Genomic DNA, 14,286 nt, shown 5'->3' with positions numbered 1-14,286 from the left:
CATCCATTTAGTGATTCTGTGGCCACTCCTGAAAGCCTTACGGCATTGGCCAAACACTTTCATTCATATTAATTTCACTCAGTATAATTGGGTACCCTTGTAAGAGCTTTAGAGTAGCTGGCTTTGGAGTGTCAGATGGCAGTGTAACTACCTTATAGTCAGGGAAGAAGGGGGCATAGCTAGTAAATCTGTGCCAGCCTTTCCCGTGTGTGTGTGTGTGTGTGTGTGTGTGTGTGTGTGTGTGTGTGTGTGTGTGTGTGTGTGTATGTGTGTGTGAAAATCAAATCTCAAAAGTGTGTTTGTGTCAGCTGCTTGGAGCAGGGACACAAAGCACTAGTTTCACAGAGAGGGTGCTGGAAGACTTGGTTTGGACACTTGGCTGAGGACTCAACTCTACAACTGTGTTGATGGGGTGTCTCACTGAGACCCTGGAGAGAGAGAGAGAGCGAGAAATCCAGACCCCGGACTATGTGTGTTTCCTGTGTGCTCTTAAGGGAAATTGTGCTTGATGCAGAGAGCTGCATCTGGAAATATTGGGTGTATCCATTTTTATTTTCTAAGTGAAAGTCCATCTCCAGTGCCAGTGGTGAGGATTCAGGCTCCTTGATTACTGGGCCAGAGTGGGGATGTCACAAGAAGTTTTACTTCTGATGTAATGACAGCTCTGTAAACAAGTATTCTACTTCATTATTTTACCCTGCATGGTGAGCAGAAGTTCATCACAGAATGGAAACTAACTGTAATGCAAAATTTCAAACTGAGTATGTGTATTGAAGGTGAAGTAGCCCCTAGGTGGAAAACATGTATGGTACCACACTGTGACAGTGTAAGCCCTCTGAGACTCTGACTTCATTAGCTCCTGATAGACAGTTTGCAGTAACAAATCAGGGAATTCTAGTAACATGAGGTATAGGACAAGCTACAAAATGCCATTCTGCCTCATTTATTTCACTGTACCTCAGTCATGATTTGCATGCCAATAGAATGCATTTGTCAGTAGATGGAGTGCACATATGCCATATGCAGTAATGTTGTTTTGGTTGGTTAAATATATATTTTTTAATTTTGTACTGCTGTCCTAATGAGGAGTTGGTGGACATTTTGTTTAACCTGTCCTTGCAAGCAATGGTTGAATGTATCCCCCAGGTGGGAGCTCTGTATAATGCCAAACTGTGACAATAGATTTACATACCAACAAAATGTCTTTGGCAGTGGATAGTACCTCATTCTTTATGCAATAACAGAAGTGTTTCCTTAGCTGGTAAAATAATAATGATTTTTTTTTTTGCTTCTGATGTAGGGATAGCACAGTAAACACAAATTCTTGATATGGGGAGCATTCTGCCACTTGAGTGGAAATTGTACTCAGACCTAATGGAAACTGAGTTTAACATGGCTTGACAGCATACCATGTTCTAATGGACATATAAGCCTATAGCTAAAGAATGTCTATGCAGAAATATGTCTCTGAGCAGTTTGACATTTTCTATCAAAATGTTTAAGAAAGCAAAACTGGATATTTGGTTATAAATCGTAGTTAGGTTGTGGTTTTAGGTGCAAGGGTAACAGAATAGCTGCACATTCAATTTCTTTTTTTTTAACTTTTTTTAATTACATTTTAAAACAAAATGAAATCCTAACACAACAATCTAAAACTATATACAAGATCCATAAAAAATATATTAAACTAAACCATTAATATTTTCCAATAAATCTCTAAGTTTTTGCTATGATAAATATTAATGTTCTATAAAAAGTTTACAATTCTTTGGTATGTTCACACTTTGCTAGACAAACCAGTTCAGTGAAAGAGAGGATTTTTTACTTTTCTAATTCTTTGTAATCATTTTTCCTGGCAATTGCCAGATTGGACCAATGGTGTTGCAGTTGTGTGTTTCGTATGGAATCTGGAATTGAGGCATTAAATAAAGTCAAAGAATTTTGTAACAGTACAGTTGTCTGACCACAATGGTTTAGCAATGTTATTTAACTTTTAACCAAAATAGAACAACCATTTTGCATTCTATAGCCATATGAAGCCATTTTTTTATCCAGAACCTCATCACATCTTTAACATTTTATTTTCTCTGTTTTATAAATTAAAACAATCTTAAGAGGAGTTAAAAAAAAATTCTCTGCAAATTCTTCCAAAAAAAGTTCTCCAATAAAGCGACAAAGTAATATTCCTTACATATTTCAAAGATAATTTTTTATGTCTGAAAAAAACGTCTTTCATTTTTCTTGAATAATTCCAATACGGTGAATCAAAGACTATAACATCATTTTTTAAAAATCCTATAAATTATTGATAAATACAATTTATTTTTGGTCACATCACTATTCATTTTAAAGAAAAATTCCAAAATGTTGTGGATGGGTTTTGTATTCATATTAAACAGTACTTTTATTTTATTATTAATACATTCCTTATATATTTGTATACTTAACCAGCTATTTTTCCCTATATTGTATCTGGCGAAAGGGTACTCAGCTGAATGTAATTTAGTACCGTCTAGATATTGATACCAAAATTTTAAGTCATTTTCTTTAAGATCAAGTATTTTACTTACTGTAGATTAATTGATTCCAGATGTCCATTAGTATGGGCTGTAGGAAACAGAACTAACAGTTCACTGACAAAATAATTTGTTTCCATAACTCTCCTGAATGTAGTCATAATATAGTTAACAAAAGGAATAGAAATCAAAATATTTCTAGTATTTATACAAAAATCCTCTAGGACCCAATATATTCTATGGAAACCAGATTGTAAGTTAGTATTTATTTCAAATTTATTGTTTGAAACTAAAATGATTTCATGTAAAAGTTTCCAGTTTGAAATATAAGAAGAATTTAGCCAATGTCTTACTATATTTATAGTGGCAGGCTTATCATTTAACTCAATGTTAGGAAAACCAATACCACCTTCTTCCCAACTTTTTACATGCCAGTCAAAAGCTATATAGTAAAGTAGAATGTAATTACTTTAGATTCTTTTTGCAAGGAAGTAAAATTAATGACTGTATGTAAAATAAATTTTTTGGTAAAATTATCATTTTAACCAATGTAATTCAGTCTTCCATTGTAAAAAGCATTTTATTCCAATTATTAATTGGTTTTAGTAGTGTCAGTTAATTTTTTATAATTTACCGAAACCAAATCTTTCCAACTAGATGTTATAATAATTCCCAAATATTTATATTTAAGGCGCATAGTTTCCCAATTAAATTCCTTGGTTTTTTTTTTAATAGTATTTATTTTTTTTACTAATAAGTAACATTTCTGTTTTATTGTGATTAAAACTTAAACATGGAATCTCCTCAAAATATTTTATTGAGTTGAGAACATGTACTAATGAAAATTCAGTGTCACTACTTAATAAACTTTAAGCAAATAACTGAATTTTAGAAGTATAACCGTTATCTATGGAAAACCCCGTTATCTTTCTATTAGTTCTAATGACATTAGTAAAAGGCTGTATTGACAAAGCAAACAACAACAGAGACAAAGGACATCCATGTTTGCCTTTTAATATTTTGAAGGAATTGGATAAAAAGGATCCTATTTCAACAAAAGATAATCAGTTCTTAGACAATTTCATTATTACATCTATAAATTATAAAGAGAAATTATATTCTTTGAACACGTTAAATAAATAAAACCAGTTAACAGAATCAAAAGCTTTATCCAAGTCTAAGCTTATAATTGAATGTTATTTCTTATTTTTATTAGCAACATATGTCAGTGAAGCTAGTCTTATAATGTGATCATATACTTTTCTATCTAAAATAATAAAGTTTGATCATTTTCAGTTAAACCCGGCATCATATGATTTAATCTTTTTGCCAGTATACATATAACAATTTATAATCGATGTTTAAAAGAGAATGCGCCAATAACAGGAGCGTTTTTGTCTTCCTCTTTTCTTTTTTTCAAAATAGGTGGAATCAATGGAAATTTCCAAGGGGAAGAATATCTGATGCATTTCTAACTTCCTGAAATGCTTTCAACAGAATTTTAGTGTAATGCCAGGAATTATCTTGTATAACTCAAGAGTTATGCCATCCAGCATCATATGATTTAATCTTTTTGCCAGTATACATATAACAATTTATAATCGATGTTTAAAAGAGAATGCGCCAATAACAGGAGCGTTTTTGTCTTCCTCTTTTCTTTTTTTCAAAATAGGTGGAATCAATGGAAATTTCCTAGGGGAAGAAGATTTGATGCATTTCTAACTTCCTGAAATGCTTTCAACAGAATTTTAGTGTAATGCCAGGAATTATCTTGTATAACTCAATTATGCCATCCAGCCCAGGGGCCTTATTATTAATTATTATTATAATTATTATTACTATTTTTGTCTGCGCATTCAATTTCTGAATGCCAAGTCAGAATTTCTAGCCATGTCTTCCCTTCCCTTTACTTACTTATTTATTTATTGATTGTTATTATTTTTTTAGATGGCAATTCAGATGTGATGAAACATTACTTTCAGGAACAAAGAAGTGACAGTTTTCATTTTTATGTTGTAAAAGAAAAATGAATTTCTGCTTTTGTGTATTATGTATTTGTTTCCTCTGAGAAAAAATAAAAGATGCATGTTTTTTGTGAGCAGAAAGTAAACAAATTTGCATTAGGAAGACTGTGAAATTGTAAAGTGGCTATTCAAAATCCAAAATATAGGTGCCTTGACAGTGTTTCTAAAAATGCAACTACTAGTTCAGCTGAGGTATATCAATATATTATCTTATTTTTCTTGAATATTTGTTGACTGTTGACTCCATGGAGACTTTGTCTTTCTATTTTGAGATGAAAATGCATTTCAGTTCATTGAGGTAGAGCAAACTTTGTTTTTATTATGTTGTGTCAATATTAATCTAGTTTATTAAGGTTCATGATGCCAGTGTAGATGTGAACTAAATTAACAAAGTGCACTAGTATTACAAGCGAGTAAAAATTGTTTTATGAAAAAAATCTTTCTGCAGTGATGTTTGTGCTATTGAATGTCCAGAAAGACTGACTACCTCATATGAGCGACTGAAGTACTATGGTCTGGAGGAGAGATGTGTGCCAGTGCCAGTGAGACAAGCAACAGAAGAGGAGATCCTGCTAGTTCACAGGTTTGGCATTATTTCCATTGCTTAAAATACATATGTTCTTTTGCAGCCCTGTGTCAGAAATGTGTAGTGTTTACTAGTCTACTGAAGCATTTTATTTTATTTACAAATTTTAAAATAGAACCCTGAAGGAGTGGGAAGTGGAAAGGAAACCTGGAATGCAGGAAGGAAATCAAGCCCCAGTAATGCGTTAGGGCAGTTATAAAACTTCCAGTAACCAAAAGACCCAGTTTATGCATCATACAGACATACAGACTATGTAGTACATCATATGTTAGTTGTGTGCATGTGTCTATGTCTAAAACACACACATATATTTTATGTAAAATGCATAAACATATGTACATTTTATATATGTTGTGTCTTTCGGCTTTTCCCGGTTAGGGGTCGCAACAGCGGAACTCTGGTCCGCTAATGATTGGCAGCAGATTTTTATGTGCCGAGTTGCCAGCCCTGACGCACAACCTTCAACGAAGGTACGCCCATTCACGCATGTCTCCACACAGAAAACGTTTTAGCTGAGAATCGAACAGGATGACGTCTTACTGTGAGGTGACAACACTACCGCAGCAGCACCACCACAGTTTCTATATATATAAAATGTGAAAATGTATATGTATTTATATTGTGTGTGTGTAAAACTCAGTAATTAAAAAAAAAAAAAAAAAAAAACTATAACCCAGATTGATACATAGCTCTTATGACTGTTAAAAGTGGTTTTGATCAGAATTGTGAGTTCCAAAACAATGAAAAAAATAAGGGCATTTTGAAAACTGTTAATTATGGGGTGGGGCAAGGGAGGGGGTTCACATCAGTACCCTAGCCTGTAGATATTCTATTTGATTTATTTACTCTTTGTGTCATCCTGTTGGTAAAGTACTGTGTTATAGAATAGGGGGCAGATTATATATCTGCAATCAGTTTCAGGGCTCATAATTTTGGTTCTCTGACTTTTGATAGGCACCCATTCCACATAGCTGAAACATTTCAGCCGTAAGAGAGAGCCTTTTTAGAATTCCTGTGAAGTTCTGGACAGCACAGAGTCTCTATCAGGTGTTATTTCAGTAGCAGGGCACTCTGTTTCCATCTCTAGAGGGGCTACGCAATTCCACACTGTTGTGATACACCTACATGCTGTCCATCAGAGCACCCATACAAAGTCAGGTTTGAGATATGGGAACCTGCTGAAGAGCAGGACTTTCCAGCAGCCAGTAATTAATGTCCAGTACCAGTAACCAACAGCCACTGACTAGTTCCCAGCATCAGTAACTAGCAGCCACTGACTAATGCCCAGCACCAGTAGCCACTGACTAGTACCCAGCACCAGTAACCAACAGCCACTGACTAATGCCCAGCACCAGTAACCAACAGCCACTGACTAGTACTCAGCACCAGTAACCAACAGCGACTGACTAATGCCCAGCACCAGTAACCAACAGCCACTGACTAATGCCCAGCACCAGTAACCAACAGCCACTGACTAGTACTCAGCACCAGTAACCAACAGCGACTGACTAATGCCCAGCACCAGTAACCAACAGCCAGTGACTAATTCCCTGCACCTTTAATCAACAGCCACTTACTAATACCCAGCACCAGTAACTAACAACCACTGACTAATGCCAAGCACCAGTAACCAACAGCCACTGACTAATGCCCAGCACCAGTAACCAACACTGACTGGTATCCAGCACCAGTAACCAACAGCCACTGACTAATGCCCAGCACCAGTAACCAACAACCACTGACTGGTATCCAGCACCAGTAGCCAACAGCCACTGACTAATGCCCAGCACCAGTAACCAGCAGCCACTGACTAATTCCCGGCACCGGTAACCAAAATCCACTGACTAGTGCTCAACACCAGTAACCAACAGCCACTTTCTAATGCCCAGCACCAGTAACCAATAGACACTGACTAATGCCCAGCACCAGTAACTAGCAGCCAGTGAATAATACCCAGCACCAGTAACCAACAGCCACTGACTAATGCCTGGCACCAGTAACACCCAGTCACTGACTAATGCCCCGCACCAGTAAACAACAGCCACTGGCTAATGCCCTGCACCAGTAACCAACAACCCTGACTAATACCCAGCACCAGTAACCAAGAGCCACTGACTAGTACCCATCACAAGTGACCAGCAGTTACTGACTGCTACCCAGCACCAGTAACCAACAGCCACTAATACCCAGCACCAGTAACCAACAGCCACTGACTAGTACCCAACACCAGTAACCAACAGCCACTGACTAATTCCCTGAAACAGTAACCAACGACCACTGACTAGTACCCAGCACCAGTAACCAACAACTATGGACTAACACTCAGCCCAAGTAACCAACAACCACAGACTAGTACCCAGCACCAGTAACCAACAGCCACTGACTAGTACCCAGCACCAGTAACCAACAGCCACTGACTAATGCCCAGCACCAGCAACCAGCAGCCAGTGACTAATGCCCAGCATCGGTAACCAACAACCACTGACATATACCCAGCACCAGTAAACCACAGCCACTGAATAATGCTCAGCATCAGCAACCAACATCCAGTGACTAATACCCTGCACCAGTAACCAACAGCCACTTTCTAATGCCCAGCACCAGTAACCAACAGACACTGACTAATGCCCAGCACCAGTAACTAGCAGCCAGTGAATAATACCCAGCACCAGTAACCAACAACCACTGACTAATGCCCGGCACCAGTAACACCCAGTCACTGACTAATGCTCGGCACTAGTAAACAACAGCCACTGACTAATGCCCTGCACCAGTAACCAACAACCACTGACTAGTACCCATCACAAGTGACCAGCAGCCACTGACTAATACCCAGCACCAGTAACCAACAGCCACTAATACCCAGCACCAGTAACCAACAGCCACTGACTAATAACGGGCACTGACTAATGACCAGCACCAGTAACCAGCAGCCACTGACTAGTACCCATCACCAGTAACCAACAGCCAATGACTAGTACCCATCATAAGTGACCAGCAGCAACTGACTAATACCCAGCACCAGTAACCAACAGACACTAATACCCAGCACCAGTAACCAACAGCCACTGACTAGTACCCATCACAAGTGACCAGCAGCCACTGACTGATACCCAGCACCAGTAACCAACAGGCACTAATAACCACCACCAGTAACCAACAGCCACTGACTAATGCCCAGCACCAGTAACCAATAGCCACTGACTAATCCCCAGCACCAGTAACCAACAGCCACTGACTAATACTGAGCACCAGCAACCAACAGCCACTGACTAATGCCCAACACCAGTAACCAGCAGCCACTGACTAGTACCCATCACCAGTAACCAACAGCCAGTGACTAGTACCCATCATAAGTGACCAGCAGCAGCTGACTAATACCCAGCACCAGTAACCAACAGCCACTGACTAGTACCCATCACAAGTGACCAGCAGCCACTGACTGATACCCAGCACCAGTAACCAACAGGCACTAATAACCACCACCAGTAACCAACAGCCACTGACTAATGCCCAGCACCAGTAACCAACGGCCACTGACTCCCCAGCACCAGTAACCAACAACCACTGACTCCCCAGCACCAGTAACCAACAACCACTGACTAATGCCGTGTACCAGTAGCCAACAACCACTAATACCCAGCACCAGCAACCAACAGCCACTGACTAATGCCCAGCACCAGTAACCAACAGCCAGTGACTAGTACCCATCACCAGTAACCAACAGCACTGATTAATTAACAGCACCAGCAACTGACAGCCACTAACTAATGCCCAGCACTGGTAAGCGACAGCCACTGACTAATACCCAGCACCAGTAACCAACAACCACTGACTAGTACCCAGCACCAGTAACCAACAGCCACTGACTAATGCCCAGCACCAGTAACCAACAGCCACTGACTAATGCTCAACACCAGTAACCGACAGCAGCTGAGTAATGCTCAACACCAGTAACCGACAGCAGCTGAGTAATGCCCAGCACCAGTAACCAACAGCCACTGATTAACGCCAAGTACCAGTAACCAACAGCCACTGACAATTGCCCAACACCAGTAACCAACAGCCACTGGGTAATGCCCAGCACCAGTAACCAGCAGCCACTGACATGCCCAAAACCAGTAACCAACAGCCACTGATTAACGCCAAGTACCAGTAACCAACAGCCACTGACAATTGCCCAACACCAGTAACCAACAGCCACTGGGTAATGCCCAGCACCAGTAAACAGCTGCCACTGACTAATACCCAGCACCAGTAACCAACAACCACTGACTAATGGCATGAACCAGTAACCAACAGCAACTGACGAATGCCCAGCACCAGTAACCGACAGCCAATGACTAATGCCCAGCACCAGTAACCAATAGCTCCTGAATTAATTACCAGCACCAGTAATCAACAGCTACTGACTAATGCCCAGCACAAGTAACCAACAGCCACTGACTAATGCCCAGCACCAGTAACTGGCAGCTACTGACTAATACCCAGCACCAGTAACCAACAGCCAGTGACTTATGCCCAGAACCAGTAACCAACAGCCAGTGACTTATGCCCAGAACCAGTAACCAACAGCCACTGACTTATGCCCAGAACCAGTAACCAGCAGACACTGACTAATGCACAGCACCAGTAACCAGCAGCAATTCACCAATACCCAGCACCAGTAATCAAGAACAACTGACTAATGCCCAGCAGCAGTAACCAACAGCCACTGACTAATACCCAGCACCAGTAACCAAGAGCCACTAATACCCAGCACCAGTAACACCAGCCACTGACTAATTACCAGTAACCAACAGCCACTGACTAATGCCCAGCACCAGTAACCAGCAGCCACTAATGCCCAGCACCAGTAACCAACAGTCACTAACTAATGCCCACCACCAGTAACCAACAGCCACTGACTATTGCCCAACACCAGAAACCAACAGCCAATCACTAATGCCATGCACCAGTAACCAACAGCCACTCACTAATACGCAGCATCAGTAACCAACAGTCACTACCTAATGCCCAGCACCAGTAACCAACAGCCACTGACTAATGCCCAGTACCAGTAACAACCACTGACAAATGCCCAGCACCAGTAACTTAACAGCCAGTCACTAATGCCAAGCACCAGTAACAAACAGCCAGTGACTAATACCCAGCACAAGTAACCAACAGCCAGTGATTAATACCTAGCACCAGTAACCAGCAGCCAGTAATGCCCAGCACCAGTAACCAATAAAAACTGACTAATACCCAGTAACTGACAGCCACTGACTAATGCCCATCGTAAGTAACCAATAGCCACTGATTAATGCCCAGCACCAGTAACAACAGCCACTGACTAATTACCAGCACCAGTAACCAACAGTCACTGACTAATGCCCAGCACCAGTAACCTACGGCCACTGACTAATGCCCAGCACCTGTAACCAACAACTACTGACTAATTACCAGCACCAGTAACCAACAACCAGTGACTAATAACCATCACCAGTAACCAGCAGCACCTGAGTAATGCCCAGAACCAGTAACCAGCAGCCACTGACTTATGCCCATCACCAGTAACCAACAGCCAGTGACTAATGCCTAGCACCAGTAACAGATCGCCACTGACTAATACCCAGCACCAGTAACAAACAGCCAGTGATTAATGCTCAGCACCAGTAACCAGCAGCCACTGACTAATGCACAGCTGCAGTAACCAACAGCCACTGACGAATGCCCAGCACCAGTAACCAACAGCCCCTAATGCCCAGTACCAGTAACCAACAGCCACTGACTAGTATGCAGCACCAGTAACCAACAGCCACTGAGTAATGCCCAGCACCAGTAACCAGCAGCCACTGACTTATGCCCAGAACCAGTGACCAGCAGCCACTGACTAATGCCCAGCACCAGTAACCAGCAGGAACTGACTAATACCCAGTACCAGTAACGAAGAACAACTGACTAATGCCCAGCAACAGTAACCAACAGCCACTCAGTAGTACCCATCACCAGGAACCAACAGCCACTGACTAATACCTAGCCCCAGTAACAACAGCAACTGACTAATACCCAGTACCAGTAAACAACAGCCACTGACTAATCCCCAGCACCAGTAACCAGCAGCCACTGACTAATACCCAGCACCAGTAACAGCAGCCACTGACTAATACCTAGCACCAGTAACAACAGCCACTGACTATTACCCAGCACTAACCAGCAGCCACTGACTAATACCCAGCACCAGTAACAGCAGCCACTGACTAATACCTAGCACCAGTAACAACAGCCACTGACTATTACCCAGCACCAGTAACTAACAGCCACTGATTAATGTCAAGTACCACTAACAGCAGCCGATGATTAATGCCCACCACCAGTAACCAACAACAACTGACTAATGCCCTGCAGCAGTGACCAACAGCCACTAACTTATACCAAGCACCAGTAATCAGCAGCCACTGACTAATGCACTGCATGAGTTACCAGCAGCTACTGACTAATGCCTAGCACCAGTAACCAAGAACAACTGACTAATGCCATGCACCAGTAACCAACAGCCATTGACTAGTACCCAACACCAGTAACCAACAGCCACTGAGTAATGCCCAACACCAGTAACCGACAGCCACTGCCTAATGCCCAGCACCAGTAACCAACAGTCACTAGCTAATGCCCAGCACCAGTAACCAACTGCAACTGACTAATGCCCAACACCAGTAACCAATAGCCAGTCACTAATGCCAAGTACCAGTAACCAACAGCCACTGACTAATGCCCAACACCAGTAACTGACAGCCACTGTCTAATGTCCAGCACCAGTAACCAACAGCCACTGACTAATGTCCAGCACCAGCAGCCAACAGCCACTGACTAATGCCCAGCACCAGTAACCAACAGTCATTACCTAAAGCCCAGCACCAGTAACCAACAGCCACTGACTAATGCCCAGTAATAGTAACAGCCACTGACTAATGCCCAGCACCAGTAACCAACAGCCACTGACTAATGCCCAGCACAAGTATACAACAGCCACTGACTTATCCCCAGCACAGCCACTGACTAATGCCCAGCACCAGTAACCAACAGCCACTGACTAATGCCCAGCACAAGTATACAACAGCCACTGACTTATCCCCAGCACAGCCACTGACTAATGCCCAGCACCAGTAACCAACAGCCACTGACTAATGCCCAGCACAAGTATACAACAGCCACTGACTTATCCCCAGCACAGCCACTGACTAATGCCCAGCACCAGTAACCAACAGCCACTGACTAATGCCCAGCACAAGTATACAACAGCCACTGACTTATCCCCAGCACAGCCACTGACTAATGCCCAGCACCAGTAACCAACAGCCACTGACTAATGCCCAGCACCTGCAACTTACCCGACACATGCCTTCTCAGCCAGTTTCCAAAACAGAGTTAAGTTACTGTGCAAAAAGATGTCTCCAGTCTCCCCTGTCCATTGGTGAATTCTTTAGCACTGGTCACCTGCCCCAGGGAACATCTAGAAGATCCTTGTACAGGTGTGAGAAGAAAAATGTAGCATCTTACATGCAAATAACCTTAGATGATTCATTGTATTCATCTGTGGTATAGTTTGCATTTTGTGTGAGGTTTTCTTCACTCTGCTGAAAATATTTTTTTCCAGCCAGACTTCTCTTGTCAAGAAATGAAAATGAATAAATGTAAATAACATGAGGACAGCGAAGGAGCCATTAACAAGCTTCTGTCCAGCAGGGGTAGTAACACACCATCCATTGACTATACCTTTTCCAAGGAAGCCATAGAAATTGGGTGAACAAGGTCCCTGATTACGTTGGTAATTGTAGGGGAAAACAGGATATTGTGCTCTTGTACCTTCCAACACCTCGGTTCACATGTGGACAGTCAGTACTCACAGTGGTCCACTTTCCACACCATGGCCTAAGCTACAGAATTACTGAATATGTTCTTTGAAATGCCAGCCAGTCACTTATTTCAGTCAGCATGAAAACTGAACCTTCTGCAACCTCTTAACTTCCGCGCCTACCTGGCAGTGAGTGTATATCAGTCTTCAGCCCCATGATAGACCAAAAATTGAACCCACTTTGTGTAAGAGTCCTTCCAGTTTCTGAAGAGTTAGCCATTAGTCACACTTGATGATTTCCACCGGGTCTTCAGTTTTGTACCCCTAAATAAAGGGACTCTACCTATTAAAGCCCTGGCAGTAACCCCTTCAGGACATCTGATTTTGCCCTCCTTTAGAATTTCTGCTTCTTTCCAAGCTTGCTTTGCAGCCTCTCCAGTTCTCATTTTTCCATTTCAGGTTGTGCTTGTGGGATCCCAGAAGGAAAAAGGAAATGCAACTGACATGCTGTAAAGTGATCGCTGGATCAGTCCTGGCTGAAAGCATCACTCATTTCCTCATTTTAATGTTGCATCACAGGAGTGGGACATTATTTGGTGCCATGTGCTCAAAGTGTAGCTAAAGGGATGTACGGTAACATTTCACTCAGAAGGCAGCATTGTGGCTTGTACAAATGGGGTTCACTCAGGAGGCAGCATTGTGACATTTCAAATGGGTTTCACTCAGGAGGCAACATTGTGGCATTTCCAAATTGGTTTCACTCGGGAGGCAGCATTGTGGCATTACAAATGGGTAACAACTGTTTTACAAACTAACCTTTCTGCATTGATATTGGTGCTATTGCGTGTCTATTGATGTTAGCAAGTAAAGTGTTATGATCTGATAGTAAGATGCCTGTCAGTGAGAATGAGAAAGGTAACTGATTATGCGATCCTGTTAGTTCACAGCTCTCCAGTCTAATTTTAGTTTGTCAAGACAGACTTAATGTCCACTCCCAAATACTATATTTATTTATTTAGAGGTGCTGTTTAATGCACCATTGTCCTCAGGATTCATTTAATGAAAATACAGTAGGATATACATCATGCTTCTAGAGATCTGTTGCAAAATTATATATTTGAAATGGATTTTATGTATTTATTTTGAAAGAGTGCGTTTGGACTTGAGATCTTGAATGACAGTGAAACAGTAAAAGAAATTAGGAGGAGAGGAAGAGACAGAATGGATTCATGAGTGTCTGTCATTTGATATAAAGACAGAATATCTCAACACATGTAATCTTGTGCAAATGATCTAAACACACTTCGTCTAACACAGCAACTC

At 41.5% G+C, this 14,286-nt stretch overlaps 1 protein-coding gene across 2 annotated transcripts in view; it reads left to right on the top strand.

Moving 5' to 3' along the window:
* Window positions 1–14,286, top strand: part of HDAC10 (histone deacetylase 10) — a 680,378-nt gene that overhangs the window by 86,227 nt on the left and 579,865 nt on the right. The window contains exon 3 of one of the 2 annotated variants that reach the window (XM_044088799.1): window positions 4,989–5,123. In XM_044088799.1, coding sequence (XP_043944734.1) covers window positions 4,989–5,123 — 135 coding nt within the window. Of the gene's footprint in view, window positions 1–4,988; window positions 5,124–14,286 lie in introns of those variants that run through there. The other variant, XM_044088800.1, reaches the window with a different exon arrangement.

The sequence above is a fragment of the Protopterus annectens genome, chromosome 11.part0, assembly GCF_019279795.1.
Source record: "Protopterus annectens isolate FY-2018-M chromosome 11.part0, PAN1.0, whole genome shotgun sequence".
Taxonomy (NCBI): Eukaryota; Metazoa; Chordata; order Ceratodontiformes; family Protopteridae; genus Protopterus; species Protopterus annectens.
This window is presented reverse-complemented; position numbering and strand designations above follow the sequence as displayed.